This window comes from Sinohyriopsis cumingii, chromosome 6 (genome assembly GCF_028554795.1).
Source record: "Sinohyriopsis cumingii isolate HCF-2022 chromosome 6, ASM2855479v2, whole genome shotgun sequence".
Taxonomy (NCBI): Eukaryota; Metazoa; Mollusca; class Bivalvia; order Unionida; family Unionidae; genus Sinohyriopsis; species Sinohyriopsis cumingii.
In genome coordinates, this window is record NC_142966.1 from 60,835,640 (window position 1) to 60,861,222 (window position 25,583).

Below are 25,583 nucleotides of genomic sequence, written 5' to 3' on the forward strand. Positions count from 1 at the left end.
GCCATAAATATTGGGCACTGTTGGTTGGATTGATGGACAGGCAAGCAACACAGCTTCTCTTGCAGGTATGGACAAGTGGAAGGGTGTCCAGAAAGCATGCTGGATTGGCAACTGGCCACTTGGTGTGGCAGATATCTGAATGGGTTGGATAACAACACAAAAGATTTCATGTAATCCCATAAGACTCCACATATACTGGTTATGATTGGCCAGTGTACAGCATCGATCGCTGATGCAATAGACCTCTGTTCTCTTGTCAAAAGGTATCGTTGGACTTGCTGGTAGACCAGAGTGATGACTTTTGGGACTGATAACTGATGCAACAGATCAAGGGAGGTATTATATTCATATGCATGTGCTTACAGGTCAAAAGTCCCTACTTGGACATGTGAGGGAGACTTATGCCACAGCATGGGAGGGCAATCTCCCCTGAACTCCAAGCCTTTCTTGGAGAGACTTGATGAATGAATGAATAAAAATTACCCTGTGGCCAATGAATACCTTCAATACTATGTTGGAAAAAAGGTCAGAAACTCAAGCACATGAATTGTGTACGTGTATAATTTGGATTTTGAACATAGCTTTAACTATTTTTCAGTCATATCACTACAATATATGCAGTGTGGCAGTTTATTGTGATGTCTGGCACCTGGGCATCATGCCACAGACATTTGGCATGATGTCCCACCCAGTTACATTATCCTGACATCAGGCCAACCAGTCCTAACACTAACCTCTTGATTCTGAGCACCTAGCAAGGCAGCTATTAGAAGCATTTTTAGGAGTCTTTGGTATGACTTGGCCAGGGTTTGACCCCACAACCTCTGCATCCAAGACGTATGCTCTAACTACTAAACCACTGGAGCAGTCCCATGAATTGTGAAAAATACCAAAAGTACCAGTGACCCAGATTAGATTTGTGGTTATAGCCTTGCAACTCATCAAATGCTTGAAGAATTACTTGTGTAGGAAATTTAAAATTATTAAGGTTGATCTTGGCGACCCATTCCAAACAGCATGGTGACCCAGTTTTGAATTATGACCTTGGGTAAAGAACCACTTATGTTGCAGATACATTAATAACATATATATATACTTGCTTATTAGATAATTCCAACTGTTAGTTGCACAGACCCAGATCTCCCATTGCATAATGCACATGCAGATCTAAATTTGTGCAGTTTGTTCATAGTAATCATTGGAGCAGGCAATACAGATGCTGATTTACTGTTGCACTGTGCTATGGCAGATCAGGATCTTTGTTGTTTGCAGTGTGATTTGACCTATAAGTGAGTACAGATGGTAATCAATAGTATTCTGACATTCTAAATGGCTGGGAAGAATTTTGTTTCCCATATTGAGAGTGAATGTGTTGCAATGATTATCATACTGCAGCAAAAACTTGCCTAGTAAACATCCTGTTGGACACTTAGCTTAGTGGTGGTAAGGGATGTAATAGGCAACAGTTCCTTCCCTAGTACATATCATATAAACATGTGAAAAATGAAATTGTCCTGGGGCACTAGATTTGTGTATGTGTGATTTGGATTTTTAACATAACTTTAAATAAAAAAATTTCAGTCATGTCGCTACAATGTTTGCAGCGTGACAGTTTATAGTGATGTCTAGCACTGGGGCATCATGCCACAGACATGTAGCATGATGTCTCACCTAGTCACATTATCCCGACATCGGGCCGACCAGTCCTAACACTGACCTCTTAATGCTGTGTGCCAAGCGAGGCAGCTGTTAGTACCATTTTTGTAAGTCTTTGGTATGACTTGGCTGGGGACCTTACCCATGACCTTCAGCATCCGAGGTGGATGCTCTAACCACTAGGCCAACGGAGCGGTTCACTGGATTTGTAAGGTGGTGGAGATTCTGTTTCTAATGTTTATGTGATTGGGGTATGTATTCGATGAAGAAAGTAACTGTAAAGGGTTATCTACACAGATATGTGAAGGTTCATAGGAACAAACAGAAAATAATGTATTGGATCATAATTTATTTTCACATACTATGATGATACTGACATGATAAGTCAGAAAAACAATTTCACCTTAAAGTAAAAACATCAATTAAGGTTAAAATAAAGTTTAAATTCATTTGAATCATAACAAGGATTACTTCCATGAACATGTTTTGAAAAATCAAGATATGACTCCAAATTAAAATTTAAAACACTCTAATCAGTGGGTGATACAGACTAGTTTCTGTGATAAAAATCCTCAAATTCAAAATACCTGACTACATACATATACATATCGACAAACTTTCAACAAACCCTTTTACGTATATCACATATTAGTTGAGTCAAACTGCAATGAACATGGACCCTGATCCACCATGGCATAATTTGTTAGCAGATCACGGTCTACCTGTTCTACTGGTTACCTAATTTCACAGACAGATCTGCCGGCACATTGTGTAATGGCAGACCTTGGTCTGTTTTGCAGTTGGAGTCTACTTTATAAGTGAGTAAATACAGTACATATACACAAATTTGAAAAATAACCCCCATATATATGCCTGTATAAAACAATTGTAATTTATGTATTTAGTGATGAAAGTTAGAGATACATTTTTTTATATAACAAGAAACCATCATATACTGACTTTTCTTTATAATTTAGAAACAAGTCATTTCCTATGGAACTAAAAAATTAATATACTGAAACCCAATTATGACAAAACCACTCTTTGTATAAGCCATTTTGTTTGATTCTTTATTAGAAAGAGTATTCTTTGCATACTGGTTATTAGGTAAATTCTGAATTTTGGTCAAATCATACAACCCTTTGTGGCAAATAGCACCAAAATTGTCTGAAAACATCAGCCTGGCTTCCATGAACTCCCAAATGCATATTATCCTCAATGTTATATACATTACCAAACAGACTCCTAAAATTGTGCTGGTGGCTAAATACAGACTACATATATTACTATCCTTGAAAGTCATCCAAATTAACAATTATTCTTTCTGTCTGTGAAATGTAGTTTAGGCATGGTCAATACTTAGACAACAATTATGTTAATTGGCAAAGCCCACAACATGGGAGTATGGTATACATTTTGAACACTAATAAACTACGAGACAGATGTAATCGACTAAAAATACATATTTTATCTGTGATTGCTTTCAGTTTTTATAACAGATACATCCTGTAATGAATTGTCTTCACATACTTGTACCATTGGCTAACAGTGTTTGAAATACTGATCACATGAGAAGAGTGGCATGAACAAGTACTTGTCTTTTATATTGTACAGTGACTATCAGAACAGAAAGAAAGAAATTACTTTGCAGAATAATAATTTTAGCTCATTTAATACATGAAAAATCAGGGCATGTTTTCATCATAAAAGGCATACATGAAAGAATTATTTTTTTTAACAAAGAGTTAATGTTTGTTCCAGTTAATTGTGACTACCAACCTGTTTAACATGGGATACGGAAATGTGCAAATAACGGTCTCCTTAATATATCAAGCTATTTTAATTCCAGTTATGGCTGGTTTTTCACCAAAGTAATAACATAATATGAAATCAACCAAAACCTGCCAAAAAATGGATTATGTTCTCACACATGACACTTCTAACCTTCTATGGTATAAAACAATAACTATCTGTCCCCTGTGAACTAATTAGGATAATTAGGCTCAGTTCTTGGGATAGTCATTTCCTTGCAATTATAAAACCAAAAATGCATTTAAAAGGTTCTGATAAATCAACCAGCCAAACAAAACATTCAATAGACAATGTAAGAAAAGAAGCTGGAGAGAAAGATAAAAGAAGTATGAGGGATAAATAATGGTCTTGAAACATGGACAGAAGTTTTTTACAACAGTAAATTTTGATTTAGAATAAAGGACATATATACACAATATTCTCCATAAAACAACATTCAATACCTCTAGCACTATTGTTTACAAAGATCGACCAACAAACAATACATCCAGTACTATTGTTAAAAGACACAGACTGTCCAACACACAACACCTCTAGCACTATTGTTTATACACAGATCAACCAACATACAAAACCTCCACCACTATCATTTAAATACGGACTCACCAACACACGACACCACTACGATTGTTGTTTACACAGAGAAATACCAGCAAACAAGACCTCTACCACTACATTTACACACGGAGACTGACCAACACATAGATACACTGCCAAATATATCCCATGTACAATGCACTTCTAACTGCACACATCAAAGATCTACTGAATACGCTCATGTTAGATCCAACTACAAAACAGCATAGAACTAGATATGTCATCACTTCATGCTCTGCAGATCAGTATTTATGCAGATTGTAAGGACTAATCAGTAGAACTACACACTGTTTATACTTGCTTTTAAGTCGAGTCAAACTGCAAACAAAGATCCCAATCTACCATAGCATAATGCACCTGCAGATCAGGGTCTATGTTGTTTGTTCTACTTATTACTCTTAACAAACTGCACAGACCCAGATCTGCTGGCACATAATGCACTGGTAGATCTGGGTCCGCGCAGTTTGCAGCTGGACTCGTCTTGTATGCAAGTATATGTGGTATGTTACTTGCAGTTAAATCTGACCGATTATTTCCATCAAATAACTTCAGTAGATCAGGGTCTATGCTTTCAAACAACTTATCCCATTCATTATGCAGCTGCAAATCTAGTTCTGCACTGTGAATGGATTACAAAATCATTCAAATGATAACAATACAGAATTGAATTTGCTGTTGTATAATGTGCCAGCAGATCAAGGTCTATGTTGATTGCTCTACTGATCAGTCCATTAAGCAGACAATTATCTGCCAGAACAATATGCAATGGCAGATATGGTTTTATGTTGTTTGCAGTTGGACTGGACTTTTTTGGAGTATATATGGCATATAAAAAGTCTGAATTGGACCCAGCCTCAATTAATAATGTAAACAGGTGTATATTATATGTAGTTGTATGTAGTGATGATGATAAAAAAAATTAAAAATATGTACTCAGCAAGAAAAAATTTCAAAATTATCCCTGACTTTGTTTAGAATTCTACTAGCCAAATCTTAAACTCTCCTTCTGGGGAATAATCATTTTAATGAACATTTATGTCAAACACAATACCACAATAAAAGTTTTACAATCCTAAAAGAATTTTCCATTATCTTACTTCTGCTTTGTCTGTTAAAGAATGGTGCTATAAATGTTTTAATTTTAAAGCCCATCATATACTATACAAGTATGCATGAAAAGTTTTGATTATAATCTTGATAACCGAATTGTTTTTATTCTTGTTATGGTGACCTGTGCATAACAAATATTTAGGCTTTTAGCATAGTTATAAATGAAGCCCAAGACAAAAACATCAATGTTAAGATTTATACAATGAAATTGACAAAAGCCATGATCAATGAAAAATCACAATTCATGTTTCAAAGTAGTATCACAATCTTAAAATAAAATATATTTTTGTTGTGATATTCATTTTACAAATGATGGAACACTATATGAATGATAACAAATGAATTATACATGTGTTATACATGCATAAGTGTATGGTGTTAAGTGAACTCCTTCGAAGGACAATGATAAAATGCACAGTAAACCACAATTAGTCGGCATTGACCTAAGTTATATTAATTCATGCTGTTTAATGTTCTCTGACTGTATATTTCCCTTTTTTCTTTGCACGTGTCTACCAAAGAGAGAAAGAGAGCCTCATAGCAGAACGGTCACTGCAGCTAACCTCTATAAAACATTATACACAAAACATACACATACTATGTGAAGTTTTTATAAAAAATAATTTAAGTGTTCAATTAAAAAAAAATGTACAATAAAATATGGATCTACACTACATTAGTCCATTATGAACTTGGGTAAAATGTCACATATACATCATCTGGCACAATATAAGAAGCATCCATGGTCATCAATGACAATCACCACAGGTAACAAATAATATTTAATTGTTAAGACAGGCAGCTTTTGGATACAAATAGTTACCCCATGCAGTGAAAGCATTAACAAAATCAAAACTGCATCACTGAAAGCTTGTTCTGAAATACAATTTGTCATGTATCCTAAGATACCCTAGTCTAACTTAGGAAAATAATTTGCCGGTTGCCCCTCGGGATTTGTTTAGCTAATTAAACAATATTTTAGAATTTTCTTGATTTCAATATGCAACCATTTCTTTCTTTTCAATGCATCATCCAGTCCTTAAAAGCAAAATTAGGCACTGTCTTTTTGGCGTTTTAGAGTTTCAAATGTGTGCAAGCATTTTATATACTCGTTTATAAGTCAAGTCCAAATGCAACCATCATAAACCCTGATCTGACCTCCCATAATGCGCTGGCAGACCAGGTTCTAAATTGTTGTTTTACTGATCGTTCCTAACAATCTGCTGAGACCCAGATTTGCTGGCACAAAATGTAGCAATAGATCTGGGTCTTTGCAGTTGGACTCGTTTGAGTATATATGGTATAAAGAAATACATAAAACTCTATATTTTCAATAGATGCATCTGTCATTACCAACTGTACCCTTATCTAAGGACTAATGCAACAAGCAATCATTGGTCCCCTACAGTATCTGATTATGACCATAGATAAAATGCACAGAGTGATCTGAATTTTCCAAGGCATATTGTCCTCTATAATTTAAGAAACATTACATGCCTTACTGCTTGCAGATATGAAAATGTTTTCATATCTACATGCAGATGAAAGAAGAAAAAATAATGAATTACAAAAAAATTGGAGAAAAGTGCAACACTGCACCTCCTTACAACAGCAAATGTTAAGTGGATTCCTTTTTTCCCATTTTTCATTATAGTCGACGAAAAAATCAGTTTGCTTCAATGAAAACTGTTTGTATCGATTAACAGCAATAGTGACAAGCTGACTATACTACTGGTTAGATTTGGCAAGAACCAAATGAAAACAATATCACAAGAAAAACGCCATAAATAGGATCTCTCCTCAGTTCAGCTCAAGTTAAGTTTGCCAACACTTTCAAGTCGCTGCCTTTTGGCTGTTATAGAGTCAGCATAGTGACCTCCAATTCCCTGAGAGTGCTGACCAACATAGTCACCCTCTGGGCTGGGTTCTGGGGGAGGCAATAGTTGACTGTAGCTCCTCTTCTGACCTGCAGGGGTGTTCTGTTGGAAAAACAAGATGTATAGATTAACTGTACTTGTATAAATTAATTAGTAACAATGAATCAGGTCAATGGCAATGCAATTGACTTTTGCATGTTTATATAACAGATCCAAAGTTCTAAATAAACATCCTCAAAATGAACAAAGGTTGACTGAATAATTGCCTTTATTGTTGTTGCATGGTGTGTCCCTCATAAAGGCACTTAGCTCCCACTTTCTTAGCATGACAATGTGTTAAAAGGTTTTATTTTAGCAAGCAAATACTGCCATGTTTGTGAATGAGACAGAGAGAAAGAGACAAAGACAGAATGCATGTGTCGACTAGGATTGCAAGTGCCAATGAGTATGCCACATTTTCATTTGCAACATGTCAGATATTAATTTAAAAAGAAATAGCATTCATGATGAAAAGATATAGCAACTGTTATCCATAGATTTTATCCCATTTATGAGAAAATGAAGCTAAGTGCCTTTCCAAGGGACACACTCTGGCAGTTAACCCATGCTAGCCTGAGAAAATGAAGCTAAGTTCCTTTCCAAGGGTCACACTCGGGCAGTTAACCCATGCTAGCCTGAGAAAATGAAGCTAAGTGCCTTTCCAAGGGACACACTCGGGCAGTTAACCCATGCTAACCTGAGAAAATGAAGCTAAGTACCTTTCCAAGGGACACATTCGGGCAGTTAACCCAAGCTAGCCAGAGAAAATGAAGCTAAGTGTCTTTCCAAGGGACACACTTGGGCAGTTAACCCATGCTAGCCTGAGAAAATGAAGCTAAGTGTCTTTCCAAGGGACACACTTGGGCAGATAACCCATGCTAGCCTGAGCAGGTATTAAACTGTGGTTGTTTGGATTACGAGTTTGATGCTCAATGAAAATAAACTACAGAAATTCCCTCATTACAACACAAAATCTGCCATGAGCTGTGAAGGTTGTATGGCCATCTTCTATACTTGACCAATCTATTAGCTGGGTTTGTGTAACACAATCATTAAAACATTTTAGATGCCTAATCACATACTAACATAAAAAATATTGCATTAACAGTATTTACATTTATCTATTTGTAAATTTTATTTTATTTTTAATCAATCTCCAACATTTACAAGATTTTGATTGAGAATAGTGGATCTTGTATGGATTTTGTATAAACTGTGTAAAGAAACGATATACCACTTACAAAAAGTATAATTCTTGTATCTACTTTTTCTTGTAATTAAACTGCAACTAATATGCCTAAAAATGTTTGCATCCATTTTTGTATTCGCTCACCACCCCACCCCCACCCTTCCCATTGCAGTCTGTACCACCCATACTGATTTAAAACAAATTTTAAAAATATAAAGCATCAAGGATATGAAAAATGCAAAACTTTTATTTCATTAATGTATTACTTCTAATGTGATTACTGCCAGGGTTCTCAAATACTGTCGTCTTATTTGTGTTTCAAACCAAACCGGAGTGTCTTTACTACCAAGGCAGCCATTTTTGTGTGGATGAGTCTATTTCTTTTAGACAACAGGAGTGACGCAGTTTATTGTGTTCAATAATTTTTTAATAATTCTATACATTTCTGTAATTTTCGGAGTTATATCCCTTTGAACCCATGTATTCTATCTGATTATCCATCAACTTGAAAACTGGAATTTAATGAGGAATAATATGGCGGTAACAAGATTGAAAGTACAATATTCCCTTTAATGCTGACCTTTAACTCCAATGCTTTAAAACCTCTGCTAATCACGAGTCCCCAAGCAAGAGGTTCAAGGGCAATGCTATAATTGTTGTCTTTGGTTTAATGCCAATTCTAAGCCCAAGATAAGCTATACATGGTGGTCTGTATAATTGGTTTTTAAGAACCGTTAACCTGCAGGAAGCTACTGGCAAGCATATCTCATTGGCCAAGCCTGAGACTTAAATCCATGCAGACAGAGGTGAGGCGACAGTGATCTGTAAAGAAAAGTGCTTTAGATCATTCAGCCACCTGAATAAAATAGTATTTTTTTTAAAAAGATCATTTGACACTTACTACTCCTCCTACAGGAGGTGGAGGTGGCATGGAACTGTTGGGAGGATTGTTGTAGCCACTGTTGTAGTCTCTCATGTAGTTGCTATATGCATTTCCACCATAGCTGCTATTCCCGTAACTGCCACTCCCATAGCCACTGCCTACATAGTTATCACTGCCATAGTTTCCATAGCTGCTGTTTCCATAGTTATTTCCATAGCTGCCATAGTTATTGTTCCCATATCCAGCTGTATTGCTGTAATCATAGCCTGCTCCAGCTCTGGCACGAGCTGCATATGCAGCTGCCTGCTCTGCTACATCTTGATACTCAGTAGAGTTAGCTCCCTTAATCGGACTCTCCTAAACCAAATACAAGAAAATACTTTGAAGCATTTTCTTTTTAATAAATTTCAAAACATCTGAATAAAAACAAATCATATATCGACACCAATCTGATCTGAGAGTTTCATTTTTAAATTTTTTGTATTATTGATGTGTAAGACAAAGTATTTTCTTTTTAATAAATTTCAAAACATCTGAATAAAAATAAATCATATATCGACACCAATCTGATCTGAGAGTTTCATTTTTAAATTTTTTGTATTATTGATGTGTAAGACAAAGTGATAAGTGGGTCAATAAAGGCCCAATTAACAGTTCAAAAACACTGATGAAAATTTATTTGATTCAATGAGGTCTCTCTAACTCAACTTGATATCTTGAATGTCATATTTTACATTTCTTATTACAAATTCTGATGTAGTCTATTTACAATTTTTGTGAGGCAATGTTAATACTAAACTTGCTGAATTATTGTAACTGCTCCCCAAAAATTAGATTGGTCACAGAAATGTGATTAAAGTAGTCCACTTCTGATAAATCAATGCATAATTTGCAGCTTGAAATGATGGGATCAGTAAATTATGATGTCATCAACATATCACCTTTTACACAGGTATATCAGTGTTATGAATCCTGAGAAAGATGGGCAATATAATGTCATTATGATCTTTTCAAAAAATGAAACAGATAAATTCTTAAGCAATTTTAAAAACTGCAGTAACTTTTTTGTTTAAAAAAATCATATAAAGTCAATGAAAAGTACACATGACCTTTTGCAAACTTCAGCAATTTATGACCAGCTGTTAATAGTCTGTGGAGAACCAATGTGATCCAAATAATCACATCACACTGAAACAGTTCACTCACCAATATACACATTTCTTTATCTATTTAATAAGATGAATCCATTATCTTCAACCTGTGCAAATCTGATGAATTTTTTATATTCTTTATAATATCATTTTACAGGCAATACTTTTTCCTGTACTTTTATATGTAATGAGCCTTACTATGAGACAAATATTTAACTTGAAGTACAAGAAAATGCATAATTTCTGTGTAATTTTGTTTACTTGGATTCCTAGCAATGTGAAAATATAAATTTTTACCAATGATAAATACCCCACATAACACACATGATCATCCTTAATGAGTAACATGCATACTCATTTATAAGTTGAACCCAGCAGCAAAGCTGTAAGGATTTAGAACTGCCATCACATAATGTGTTGGCAGATCTGATTCACTGCAGTTTGTTAGAATTAATAAAATAAATGCAGAGATGCTCCCAGGATTTTATCATAAGGGTGGATTTCCCCCCAGTCCCAAAAAAAAGGGGGAGTAGAACAAACTTGAGGGGGAGGAGGAAATGGCCATATTTCATTATTTACCTGACACTTCAATATCCATGTCTCTTTTTTCCTTATCCACTCTGTTGATCTGTTCATTGTTTTTCAGCTTAATCGGTTTCATATCTGTGTATGAATACTGTTCTGTACTGAGAATGCCCTTTCACATCTCACAGGGATTTTTCACTAACATAAGCTCTGCGAAAGTCTAACATTCTTGAATTAGCATTCTACTGACTACTATGCTAGATTTACTATTCCATAATGATGTATTAAGATTTTAAGTCCATTAATGCCATAGTCTACTTGTTCAAACAGAGGTATCTTAATCAAATAAATATCTTTACTTTTTAATTTCAATATTAGGTTCTTATTTATTAGATTTAATGTAACCTTGATATTAGGGCTATATAGTTTTGTAGAACATGATCTTGCTGGGCTAACTTGTGACTAGAAAAGAAACGAAAACTAAACTATACTTTTAAATTGTGTTTTAATTTGGCTTGTTTGTCTGCCTTTTCTACATTTAATCTTGAAATACCACCGAAATGAGGGCTTTACTGTCATGCCCTCTGTTTTGGTCAATTCAGCATGTACATTGAAATTTAACACCTTTTTGTTGGTTCAAAATCACTCACTGGCATCTCCTTTAATACTTTCCCAGCTCATATAATCTGATATACTTCCTGACTTTAAAAATAAATTGCCTTCATTACTATGATCAGCCAGCATTTGTTGAGCTAAGTTGTCATCTTTAGATTAACAAAACTGGGAATCAGCCATTTTGAGTATTCTCAATAGCCCATATTACAAATGCATTTGTAACACTTCCTGTATGCAAGGTTCAAACATTGACACAATGCTTACTACGGGGCCCAATGTGCCAATAAAATTTAGAAAAACAACATTTGTGTTAAGCCAAAGAAACCAGAAATGTACAGTATGCATTATTTTAGAATCATCTCTCTCATACAGTGTGAATTCAACTAACAATGATCCATCTGATCAACAAATGTACGTATTGGGAAAAAAAAAGGATATCTACAAAGTTAAACAAATTAAGACACTTGTGAGATCATACCATTATCGGTCTTTTACTGCTTCCTCCTGGTGGGGACGGTATTGGTGGGGGTAAAGGAGGGGCAGTCGAGTTGTAAGGGTCATTACTGCTACCACTATAGTAGCCACTGTCATAATTCTGTATAAAAGAAAATTTGATTCACATACAGTGAAATAACAATCTTCAGCATACAAATTTTCTAAATTACTAAAATTTATAATCTGCACTTTATATGACCATCAACCACAAGTTTTCAGACAACAGATATACCCTCCTCCCATGTGATCCATGATTACATAGCTCAATTATACGTAGTTTCCAGCAGTCGTTGTAGAACAATTATCATGCAGAAACCATGTTCAAACTAAAAGTATCTCGACCTGCAAAATCTCAATCCATGGAATGAAAGACACAAAAGAAATAAAATAACATTCTTTTCCATGATATCAAAGTAGACTTACTAAAATGAGTTCATCAGATCCCAAACGTTTTGTTTTCATTAAATTGCTCTTCATAAAATCAGCATTAAAATTAAATATAGTCCACACCTGGAAGCCAGAATTTACCAGGCTTTGAATATACTTGGAATGGCAAATTGTATGACCACTATTACAGGCATAGTCCAGGTATCAATACTTATCTTGACTGGCAATTACAGCTGAGCCAACATACAAAATACACCTTGTCCACACCTCTAATACCTGCTCATTCATATGTACAATACACAGTAAACCCATTGAGAGTAACCAATCACAAGACGCTGTATAATCATTAATACGGAAAGTTTACCACTGACGTAAACATACTTATTCCTCTTTCAACTGCACATACCAGAAAAGGCCTTATATGCAGGCTACAATGTACATCACATGGAAAAATGTATGTGATAACACAATATTTAACCCATCTTAGTAAAGCATATTATGTAGGTGACAATGACTTGCTTTGTTTTAAGGGTGTAATACTAACATATGCATCCACTACCAGTTTAATGATTCAAGCATGACCTAAAATAATGTACCTGAAAGATTTTTTGTTAAAAATCACTAATAAATGGAATACTGGTCAGGGACCTTTTTGCAATTTAGGTGTCATATTTATCAAGATGCATCTCATTGCCATATTTAATGATACCTGTCAGGGTAAGATGCATTTAGCATGCCAACAAATTCATATGATCATAAGGTAATTGCAAAAACTTAACTTAACCCCATTCAGTAAAAGATGAAATATAGGTCACAGCAACCTTTTGAAAGGGTGTGGTGTTAACAGATATACATATCATCTATTTCATAATTTTGACATGAACAGTGCCTGCAAAATGAACTATGAATGACCACCCAGGTTGGTTGTAAGTTCAGCATGATTTTGACATGAACAGTGCCTGCAAAATGAACTATGATTGACCACCCAGGCTGGTTGTAAGTTCAGTATGAAAACCTGGCTCCTGATAATTCAAAGTGTTTTGTGACAAATTCAAGGAGTTTTTCAAATAATTCAATGACTTTTCAAGTCAAACCCTCAAATTCACGGATTTTTCCAGGTTGCAAGAACTGCAGAGACTAAATTGTTTCTTTCACTTAAAAATGTTAATTAAATGTGTATAAGTTACCTCAGTACCTTACCTGAACCCTGCATAGTTTTGTTTGTGTGTGTGATTAGGATTTGTAATGTAGCTCTAACAATTTTTCAGTCATATCACTACGATGTCTGCAGTTTGGCAGTTTATAGTAATGTCTAGCAATGGGGCATTATGCCGCAGACACATAGCATGATATCCCACCCAGTCACATTATTCTGACACCAGGCTGACCAGTCCTAACACTAACCTCTTAATGCTGAGTGCCAAGCGAGGCAGCTGTTAGTACCATTTTTTAAAAGTCTTTGGTATGACTCGGACGGTATTCAAACCCACGACCTTCCGCTTCCGAGGCAGACGCTCTAACCACTAGGCCACCGGAGAGGTCCTGCATAGTTTTAATGAGACTACTGCACGCCGCTCACATGCTGCAGACGTTTTGGCAACATGTCCCACCCAGTAATATTATCCTGACACTGGGCTGACCAGACCTAACACTAACCTATTAATGCTGAGCACCAAGTAAGGCAGCTGCTAGTATAATTTTTAGAAGTCTTTGGTATAACCTGGCCAGGGTTCAAACCATTGACTCCTGCATCCAAGACATACTCTAACCACTAGGCCACTGGAACAGTCCGATAACTTGATTGATTTTGTTCATTGGCATAAAGACAATAATTAAACAATCTGGGCATTCTATGATTGTTTGGCACATCCAAGTCAACTTAAAGGTAAAAGAACATCTTGTTCATATTCTTCGCAACTTTTGTATACTAAATCTATTTGTTTGAAGGACTTTATGTCTATGTTGCAGAAATCCAGCAAGGGCACCTCCTGGCTGAAATAGTGTGTCACTGACATTCTTTGTTATAAGGGTGTTGTACTAACATAATAGAATGTAATGCTCAAACAGTGCTTGAAAAATAATCATAAAACAAAAATGAATTGATGTCAGTTTAGTTTGAAATACATGTCATAGTGACCTACTTTTTTATAATAATGTAGAACTCAGCAAGATGCATCTACTCACAAAGTCTGATGGCATAGAAGTATTCATGACATGGTGCAAATAAATTATGCGGTCATAAGCTAAATGCACAAATATTGCCATTGATATACATATAATATATATTTGAATACATGGTCAGCCCTCTTAGCTTCCTACCCAAAGGGGATTGTGGTATGCAACCAATTCCAAACTGATGCCTAGGACCTAGTAAGAAACAATAGTTGAAATGCAGTAGGACTGTATTCACTGTTATATGTATGGATGCCAATGCTGACATCCTGTCTAGTAAAACAACTTTTCTCTACTTCATATAGACAAACTTAGAAAAATAAGTGAAAGAAACTCCCAAGTTTACCCACAAATTTGCTGTTTCCACAATTAGGGGCTGTCCATTTAGTACATACACAAACTCCCAAGTTTACCCACAAATTTGCTGTTTTCACAATTAGGGGCTGTCCATTTAGTACATACACATGGCGGGGGGAGTTAACCCAAATGTATACACTTGCATATGTGTGTGTGTGTCTACTGATAATGTACGTATGCATAGGAAACGTGTGTGTGTGAGTGTGTGTGTGTGTATGTGTGTGGTGAAACCTCGATATTAATTTGTCTGGTATGTAATCTGTTCAACTGTTCAGTCGGCATTTAAATTTTAGTGGACACTAGACAAACTTTTTAAAATTACACAGCTTATTTCACTGATGCAGCCATATATTCAAAGTCGGTGGACCAGCTGTTTTATTAAACACGTTAATATTATTAATCATTGATCCTTTCTGCATAGATTAAATATAGGCTGTTCTAAAGAATTTGAGGTGTGTGTGTGTGTGTTGCATCAAGCATATGTACACAGGTGATTTTTTTATTAAAAAGTATGCATGTGTATGGGGTAGTGGTCAAGCTTTGCCAGATTTCTGTGTACATACTAAATGGATGGTCCCTTATTCATACATGAAGGTCAACTTGAATAAAAAGAAAAATCCTTGGTAGTACTCCAGTTCTGACTTGTGTCCAGAGTTGAAATGAAATCTGTAGGAGATTACACCTTGCCAGCTGTGGACACTTAGTAAATCTTCATCAAAACTAACTAGCTTCACTTTCTTTGATGCCATGCAAATTTCTACTAGCAATTAAAGAATCGTTCAGTTATGATAATATTGATGAAAGACAGAAGAGTAAGGACAAATAATGACACATCTTATACAAAAAATTGTACATGTGGTTTTAGTGTGAAGTGTTACACCACTGATATTTTTGAATAGGAATGACATAACTGATAGAAGATTATTTTGTATTGAATAGTACCATATGGGTTTGTCTTGTACAATTCAATATTGTGAAACCTGCATTGAACTTGATGATGTACTGACAAATTAATATATTATGCTACTTTTAATGACAGTCTGTGAGGAAAATGTATGTGTAATGTAAATTGCTGACAATAAGATTTTGCACTCACAGCCATATTGTACGAGGTGCTTCCTCCCATTGGGGGAGGGGGTATATCTCCAGGTTTCCTATTCCCCACAGCATTAACTGCCATGTTCATTCCTGGACCCACGGGCACATCTGGTGGTACTCCCTGTCTGTATCTGTCAGCCTGAGCCATGGTGTCCCCATAACTCCCTCCATAGCTAGCCTGGACCTGAAATAAAGCGAGTCATTCTGTGTAAGCAATTTTATCACTGCAAACATGACTTGTCATCAGTTATCACTGGAACCTGATGATATGAACCCTGATATTATGCAATACTGACAATAACAAACAGAGCTGGAAAAGTATATTGTCAAGAAGCCAGTGAACACTCTGCTTCATCAGATAAATTGTCCTGTTAAAACAAAATTTAAAAAAATAAAGAATAAAATCTGGGGGATTTTGTGTGAGTTGAAACTTCAAACTTTTTGTTCAGTTCCCTATAAACATGCATGATCAAAAAGTATAGGTTCAAACAAGGGACCACTGTTTTATACTGGAAAATAATTCCTAAATTTAATCCTCAGGTTCTGACAGAAGTTCTGCTCAGTGTGCAGACATTGGAAAAGATGGTGGCCTTTAATGAGGTAGAAAGTTCAGTGATGAGAGAAAACCACTGACCAAAGACATGTTCAAAAGACACAGTCAATAACCATTAATAAAGGTTCAGGTTTTCCCAAGACAGCTCTTTCATGACTAGTTTATTTATATCTGTTTGCATGCACAATTAACCATACAAATTAAGTGCATGCACCCAGTGATTGATTTCATGCTTAGGTCACAGCCAGTTGTTGCTCAAAATCCTAAACATTTCTCAGTCAGGGTTTGTGGAAATGCATCAGTTTATTTCCATAGGAACTATAATTGTTTGACTGAGTCTCTTGAGTGACTAGTCTTTTATTCCCTGCAAATAATTCACTGAAACTCACCAATTACACATTATAGCAATAATTTTAAAGTCCATGCTGGACTAATATTTTGGAAAAGTTACTTCTCTCTCCTTCCAGATTATGATAAAGTTGAATTGCCCCTGGCATGGACCTATTAAATTGGTCCACAAACTACGGTAACACTGTATTTTCAATATAAATATGTACATACCTGCTTATCAACCGAGTCCAACTGAAAATCTCAGACAGACCTGCCATCACATAATATTCATACAGACCTGAACCTATGCAGTTTGTCAGGAGTAAGCATAAAAAAAAAAAACACAGACCCTGATCTGCTGGTGTATTATATGACAGATCAGGATTAATGTTGCTTGCAGTAGGATTTGACTTATATGCAAGTTTATATAGTAATTTCATACCATATGATGAATGTTATTGAATACCAACCTGATAATCTTGAGAATAGGGATCTCGATCATTTTCCTGCAAAAACAAGCAAAAAAAACCCATAAAAACTGTGAGCAATTCTATATAATACATAAATTCTCAAAAATAAATAAGATACCGGTTATCAATAATTGATTGAGCCATATAATATCATCATCAAAGTTATAAGCTTCAGTATTGAGACGAAACTGGCAAAATTTTGTTAAAAATAATTTTTGAATCCTCACAGAATTTCATTTTCCTGTTCCTTATATTAATATCGAGGAACAAAAACTATTACACACCACATGGAAATCCAATTACAGCAACCTCTGGATAAAATGAGGCTCAAAGGACTCAAACATCATACTATTATATCCAAATTACATTATAACTGATGTAAGCCAATATATAACAGCAGGAGTGACATTATGATGTACTCATAATATCCAATTGTTTATTTTCCAAAATTAATAATCCTGTAAAATTTCCAGGATGGTTGGCATCTCTGTAACACATCAGATGTCTGACAACTAATATGGAAAAAATACTTAGTTTAGTTTTGCCAATGATCCGATTGAAGCTAAGTTTTCTAATCCTTAGGTAGGGCTAAAAAGACTAGGATTACCTAGTGCAAACAAGGCTAGCATTAGGTAGGGCTAACAAGGCTAGCATTAGGTAGGATAACAAGCATTAGGAAGGCTAACATTAGGTAGTGCTAACAAGGCTATTATTAAGTAGTGCTAACAAGAGTAGCATTTAACAGTGCTAACAAGGTAGGGCTAACAAGGCTAGGATTAGGTAGTACTAATATGTTAGCCCTTGGCAATAATCATACTGCATTGGAAATTTTGTGAGCAGTCAAGAGAGGCACCTCATCAAGTTATTGTTGTTGTGGGCTTAACGCCATTTTTCAGCACACGATAGGCTATAGATGGTGGCCAGTATATTAATGGTGTTGGAAGAACCCGGGAAAACCCCGGAAAGAACCACCGAACCACGAGAAGCTACTGGCAAGCTTTCTCACATACCCACATTGGCTGAATCCGAGACTCGAACCGCCGCAGACAGAGGTGAGATGGCAGTGATCCGTAACGGAGAGCGCTTTAGACCACTCAGCCACTCGGGGCCCCACCTCATCAAGAGCAAAGCATGTAAAATATGTTTCACTCAATGACTATATTGCCAAGTGCAATATTATGACAGCATCCAAACAATATAGGACAATTACAGGATGCTTTCTGGCCTCTTCCTCTCCTCACAGCCAGTTAACTTTGCCATATATCTGATTACAATTTAACTATTCTAAGGAAAAAAGGAAGCATTTCTGTATTTTGGGGTAAAACATCTAACAGGAAAAAATACAATAATTTTTCTTTCTGCTCAGTTAAAGAAGCGAAAAAAATTATATACTTCACACTGATTATTTAATAGTCTCTATATCCATTGTAAACATTAACATGCAGAAAAAGTTGAGATTACTGATCTTCACAATGAAGTGTTGGTCCTTTTTCTAATTTAATTTTTGGGTATTTTTTTCTCTTCACATTTTAGCTTGTACTCTTTCAAAAAGTTTTAAACAGCACTATAATGCCACAAAACAAGCACAGACAACTGAACTCAGGCATGGGCTAATGAAAATCAAGCTGCATACCAAATGGTTGAAATCCAATAATAATAATTAATGACATTATTGTGTGTAAATGAAAACAAATGGGTCTCATGAATAGGGGCTATAATTCTTCTAAATGATAATGCAGAAAGTTGACAAAAGAAAAGTCAAGCTCTCATCAATATCAAGCAGCATACCAAATTTGGTCAAAATCCAATAATAATTAAATAATTTAGTGTGGGTCTGAAAATAAGGGGCTATAACTCTTCTAAGTGATGACACAGAATGCAGATAAAAGAGTTTAGCCAAGGTTTCATCAATATCATCCTGCTTACAAACCTGGTTCAAATCTAATAAAATTAAGGGAATTAGTGTGCAGCCAACAATCAGGGCCTATAACTCTGCACAACAATGAAAATCATGAAGAGCTCATCAAAATCTAGCTGCAAACCAAATTAAGTTGAAATCCAATAAAAGTTACTGAGCAGAGACAAAACTTAAATGGGCAGAAGTAGGCCAGATCAACGTGCTCAGAATAATGTTTCCAGATTTGTAGAGGAGTGTTTGTGTGTGAGTGTGATGAATACTGATTGTTTGAAAATGTATGCTTCAAGTACACATAAGCAGACAACATCCTCAGTGTGTGTGTGTGTGTATGTGTGAGTGTGATGAATACTGATTGTTAGAAAATGTATGCTTCAAGTACACATAAGCAGACAACATCCTCAGTGTGTGTGTGTGAGTGTGATGAATACTGATTGTTAGAAAATGTATGCCACACATAAGCAGACAACATTCTCTGATACAATACAGAACATTTAGTTACTGTGTTCTATACCAATAATCTAAAAGAAGTGGAATCTTTGTGCCAGGTCATCAGATCTCTAAACAATGCAGGCTTCAGAATTTCAAGATGGTAAAACATAAAAATTATAAATGACCATTAAATACAGACCTGATATTAAATTTAGAACTTAAATACAGATCTAATCAAACATAATATGCAACAGATACAGTTATAAACAAAAGTCCCTTGAAGGGACTGATGCTGTACTTGACAAAAAGAATTTCCCATAATTCAAGATAAGACTGTTTGTTCCATTTAACTATCGAGTGTTGAAACATCTCTCATATGCTTCAACAATGACAAGATTTTCAAATTAGCTGCTGTCATAGACATAATGGATGTCAGTTTGGAACCATTCATTTAGACCAAGTGGACATTATTAGTAGTCCTTCTGACAAAAACCCATGTCATAATGATCATCCATTCAGTGGGAGTAGTAACAAGATTTTTAAGGTAGTTGTCATGTCAGCCATACTGGAGATATGACTGGCACCAATTTCTAAGAAGTCTATTACTAAAAATCCCTGTTGATATAGCCACCCATTTGGAGAAGATAACTGCAGTGGCAACCACACCAATGTCAGTTTGGCACCATTTTGATTTAAAAACCAACAGGACATCATATTAAGTCCTTTGGTGAAAACCCATGTAAATTTCACTTTCTATTTTGGTAGAGTTATGATAATAAAATATTTAAGATGGCTGCCATAGTGGCCCTATTGGACTTGAGATCAGCAGAATTTTTATTTAGAACCAGCTAGACATCATAAGAAGTTCCTTAGTGAAAAATCCATCCTGATATGACTGACTATTCATGAGTTTATAATAGCAAGATTTTCATTGTGGCCATATCGGATGTCTGAGCAGCAGGATTTTTATGTGATTTCAACTAGACAATGGGATGAATGAGTGTGTAAAGTTTCATTGCATAAAAACAAGCTGTTCAACAGAGGCCAACTGTCTTCTGTGCTAACAGGGTATGAAGTTATCCATATTGAATGCAGTCCAGGAAAGAATTTGTTGAAAAATACTACAAGGAAAAAAAAACACACAAGAGAAAAAAAGAAAGAACTCTTACTCCATAGTAATTATAGTTATTGTCATAGTACTGGTCAGCATAGGAGTCATCCCTGTAACCTTCATGACTGTAACCACTGTAATCATCTGCACTTGGCTGAAATATATATCAAAGAATGAGTAACATCTCTTTCATCCTTCATAACTAAAAAATTACTTTTATCTTTCATACATTTCCTTCTCCATACTGGAAGCAAGATTCATAAGGAGGTACAGGAAAGAAAAGCAACTTAGGCTGTTTTAAGTTTTCCCAATCAACTGCATCAAAAGTATGATGACACTTTTTTTGTAAAAGTGAAAAATCAGAATGTGATGGTCAAAATATGATAAAATTATTTTTGGTGTAAATAAAGTCCACATTAAAAAATATTTATTTTGAAGAAAGAAAACCCCCAAACATACACAATCAAACTACAATACTTATGTACAGCTTAATATCTTACCTGATATCCTGATTCATCATACCAGTCTCTACTATATCCTCCTGTGTCATAGCCTGACCGCATCATACTTTGGCCCCCCTGTCCAAGCAGTCCCACTGGGTCAGGTTTTGGCAGCAAGCCACTGCCAACCCTGTTACCTCCACCTATGATGACAAATATGAAGAAATAAAGCCAAGTCTACAACTTATCAAGAAATGCTATAAAGATAATGACCCATGTACAGTATCTATTCATGAAAACTTGTTACATACACCTGGAAAAAAATAAAATTTATACTTACTTCTATTTTTTTTATAGCACTCCACCACCACCACCTGGCTATGACCCAGGAGATGTAACCCAATGTCATTTACATATATTATGTGTCATAAAGTTATAACTACATGTTAAAGTTTGGTTAACAACATGTTTAATTTTTTTTACTGTTATCAAAGTTTATGTATATTCAATTTCTGAGCATCTCCAAAATTGTATCCTCTCAATGATGATGGTTACCATGTGTACAAAGTTTGTTGAATTTCCACAAATTTGGTTTAGGGGAAAAGAATGACAGACAGCTGGAGCTATGCAGAAGGTATCACATTATCATTCAATTAGTGTTTGGAAATAAAACAGCTTTATAATAAATATCATTGCTTCCATATCTCTTTTAAATGACAATTTGATTGCTGGAATTAAATTCAGTCCAGGCCTAGCTGACTTAAAAAACATTTCTAATACAGTTGAAATCCAAAAAAACTTGGTCAAGGAATGCTGCAGAATGTCAGGAGGAAGGGCAATCAAGAGGGTATGTTGGTGGGGTCTACAGCACATAACTTCTGTAAATGATACCAACGAACACTGGAAATCAGACTAATTCAAAGTCTGATTAATATAACACTCCATACAGAATCTGGTTGCAACCAACAAACCTTGATGTGCTGTGGAAACCACAGTTAGGAGGACAGACACTCAGCAAGCACAACAGCTAAAAATAATGATGTGGAATGCTGGAAATCAAACTCATCAAGGCCTCATAAAGCCCCTTATCATATCTGCTTGAAGCCACAAAACCTTGAAATCAATCAGAAGGATGCATCATCAAGGGCCTTAACTCATGTAAATGATATTTTGGACTGCTGGAAATTGAAATTGTTTAAGATAGCATCAGCATAAAGCTGCAAGCCAAATCTGATTGAAATTCAACAAAATGTAGATTTATATTGCAAAAAGCAAATTCAAGAGAATGGACAATCAGGAGGCATAAATCCCATAGATGCTGTAATTGAACACTATCAATCCAACTCATTCAAGGTCTTTTTTTGCACAATTAAACTGTTTTATGAGGTTTGTTGTCCCTTTGGTGGCGCTATATAGTTTCGCATTTTGCATAGGGTTAGGATTTTAAAGAAAAAGAATGTCCCCGGCTTTCCTCACTGGTTATACTGGCTATTTAAAAAAGACCTTGTATATCTTAGGTATAATGCAAAGAACCTTTAATTCCCTTTATTTTGGTGTATGATTGATGGGTGTACTATGGGTTATAGAGTATACAGCTTGGCCTTACTTCAAATGTGCACCTTTCAAAAAAGTGCTAGCTCCACTTGGTCATTTTCACTTCCTGAACTTCAGAGGTAAATTGTATAAAAAAGAGCCGATAACTTTTTTTACATTTTATATATTTGGTAATTCATTCATTGCACTTTCAGAAGCTGGTACTGTCTAGTCTGGCAAAATTCATTTTCCCTATTTTAATAGCTGCTATGTATAGTGTACTTTAGACTAATTCAGACTGATTTTTTAACACAAGGGAGCAGTCATTTTAGTTAGCAGTGTGCTTAAATCATGTAAAATTTCCAAAAGTACAACATCCAAAGAAATATCAGCCACATTAAATTAATGTAGCATAGAGGTATGCAAACATTCTCTCCACTGTGCATGGTTTAAATGCGAACTACTTCACCTTACAATTTGTCACTCTCTCAAAAGTACATATTATCTGGTGAGCGCCACCTTTTGTACTGACCTGTCATTAGTTGGATGCCATTTTTAAAAATAATAAGCAACAGCTTGATCATACAGAAATTCTGCATCAGAAATATGCAATCTAAAGCCTCTGAGGTACTCCAGAAAGTCAGTCTGGTTCCATAACAACTAAATCTAATATGAACCCAGGATCCAAAACAAACATGGACAAACCAGTATCAGGATTTTACTGCAAACAATCATATTTTCATACACTATGCTCATATTTTAAGGGTCATGTCCACAAGACTTACAGCAAAATCGTAAGGGTTGGCTGGTCTGCCTTGGTTCATTTATAAACAACATAAAAAAAACATTTATTCACTGATATTCTCTCCCTCTTTGACAAACTTAATTTACAGAATATCACTTACATAATTATGGTAGAGATTTTAGAATAAAAGACAGATCTGGACCTGAAACTGTACAACTTGGGAATGTGAGGAGGAATTCAGACTCTACCTTCAGACTCTTAACATCTGACATTTCATGACTATACTTTGCTGAGAGTATTGTTTATGGATTTTATTTACATCTTCATTATGGAATTAAGAAAAGTGAGCTTTTCTACTCAAATTACTCAATTTGTAGTTAAATATGAGATTTTAACTTTTGGGATGTAACTGATCCTACCTGGCATTGCTGGTGGCTGCCCAAGAAGTGAGTTTCCAGATCGATTTCCATAATTTCCATAATTCATCCCTTCACTATCTCTAGAATCCTGCTCACTTTCAGCGCCAAAAAGGACATTCATGAACTGTGGCTGATTCCCATAATCCTCCGTCAGCTTCTGCAATGCGAGAGTCTTGACAGTATTCATAAAGTTTGGTGCAGAACCTAAAAACTTGGGAGCAGGTCCAAGGAGTCCACTTCTCTCCTCCTTCTGCTTCTTAAATGGGTCTTGGAAAAGACCTCTTGTAGCCTGCTCCAGACTGGGAATTGACCCTAGAAGGCCTTTATCCTGACTGATCTCATGAACGTTGGCCACTATCTGACCCAGGTTTGACAGCAGAAGGATGTTTACACTCTTGATTCTCTTGGTCAGCATCTCCATTGCCGAGGGCTGCTGCTGCTGCGTTGACTCAGATGAGGTGTCAATTGATGGGGTTTCAATTGTGTCCATCTGACTCAGTAAGTGCTGTAGGGCAATACTGGCTTGTGCTGAAACTGGATCCCCTAGCAGTGATGGTTTGGAACCCTAAATTGTACAAAACATCTCGGTGTTAAAGCTTTCCTAAACAGCAATGATTTCACAGAACTAATTATATAAACAGCTAAGCTCTGAGCCAAGTTAAGGCACTAGATCACAGCTCAAAATGTACATGTACTTTATAGGAAATATTAAACATTTTATGACAAATATTAAACATGTCTTTTAAAGAAATATTAAACTAAAAGCAAATAACTGACAAGATTTTGAAGAGAAAAATCCCAACTTGTGACAGCATTATTTGAAAAATAAATTCCCTGTGCCGGTAATGAGTTGTGTTCTACTTGTCTTCAATTTAACATTTTCAACCATAAGACTCTTAATGAGCAAGTCAGCTCAATGTTAGAACAAAGCAAACTGACCACCTTTTTGTCAAGCCTGCCATTTATTAGGCTAGAAAGTAAATAAAAATTAACCTAAAACTTGTATTTATTGGGCAGCAATGAGAGGTGATGTGTTATTGTTATAAAAACTTGAAATGACCTAAATCTGGTGTGTACAGACATAATATGTACAAGCAGGTGGATACCAAAGTGATAATTACAAAGAGCTGATGTCAAGATAGGCTTGCAAAAATGTGTATTTTTTTAAAACTTGAACAGAAAGTGACAAGAAATCCTATAAAAGCAATTAAACAGAATCTAAGGAAAGAAAGCTATATCTTTATATACCATTCCTGTCCTTGTCATTCATATGTATCACCTCTGATGGGACTGTCTCCCATCAAGTTAACAAGTATTGTTTTTTAATTTATTTTACAATACAGTACATTTCCAACAGCTCAAAGTGCTGCAGGCTCAATAGTTTTGTTCAAGTTTTTGTAGGACATATTCTGGAAGAGATTTTCATGCTGAGACTAGCATGTGATACAAAAGTTGTTAGGTATTCAACTGACCGATTTTAAAGTGATGGAAGTTTTACACACACTTAAAAACAGGATCATTAGCTGTGAGATAATTTAATTGGATCAACTGTCAGAGGACTTGGACTCCGCATGTCATATATGAATCCCTGAAGCAAGACAGCTTGGACTTTAAACGGCTGTAACCACCAGCAGTGAAACTTGATTGAGTTAATGCAATGAACAGAACTTAG

General features: G+C 35.6%; 1 protein-coding gene across 3 annotated transcripts in view; it reads right to left on the bottom strand.

The window, feature by feature from the left end:
- Nucleotides 1-1,990: 1,990 nt before the first annotated feature.
- LOC149797054 (uncharacterized) overlaps nt 1,991-25,583 on the bottom strand; it is a 58,520-nt gene continuing 34,927 nt past the window's right edge. For all 3 annotated transcript variants that reach the window (XM_089961727.1, XM_089961728.1, XM_089961729.1), the window contains 8 exons: nt 23,912-24,476; nt 21,275-21,417; nt 20,833-20,928; nt 17,317-17,352; nt 15,962-16,147; nt 11,933-12,049; nt 9,182-9,520; nt 1,991-7,154 (listed from right to left, as the gene is read on the bottom strand). In XM_089961727.1, coding sequence (XP_089817853.1) covers nt 6,981-7,154; nt 9,182-9,520; nt 11,933-12,049; nt 15,962-16,147; nt 17,317-17,352; nt 20,833-20,928; nt 21,275-21,417; nt 23,912-24,476 — 1,656 coding nt within the window. In that variant the 3' untranslated portion in view covers nt 1,991-6,980. The remainder of the gene's footprint in view (nt 7,155-9,181; nt 9,521-11,932; nt 12,050-15,961; nt 16,148-17,316; nt 17,353-20,832; nt 20,929-21,274; nt 21,418-23,911; nt 24,477-25,583) is intronic.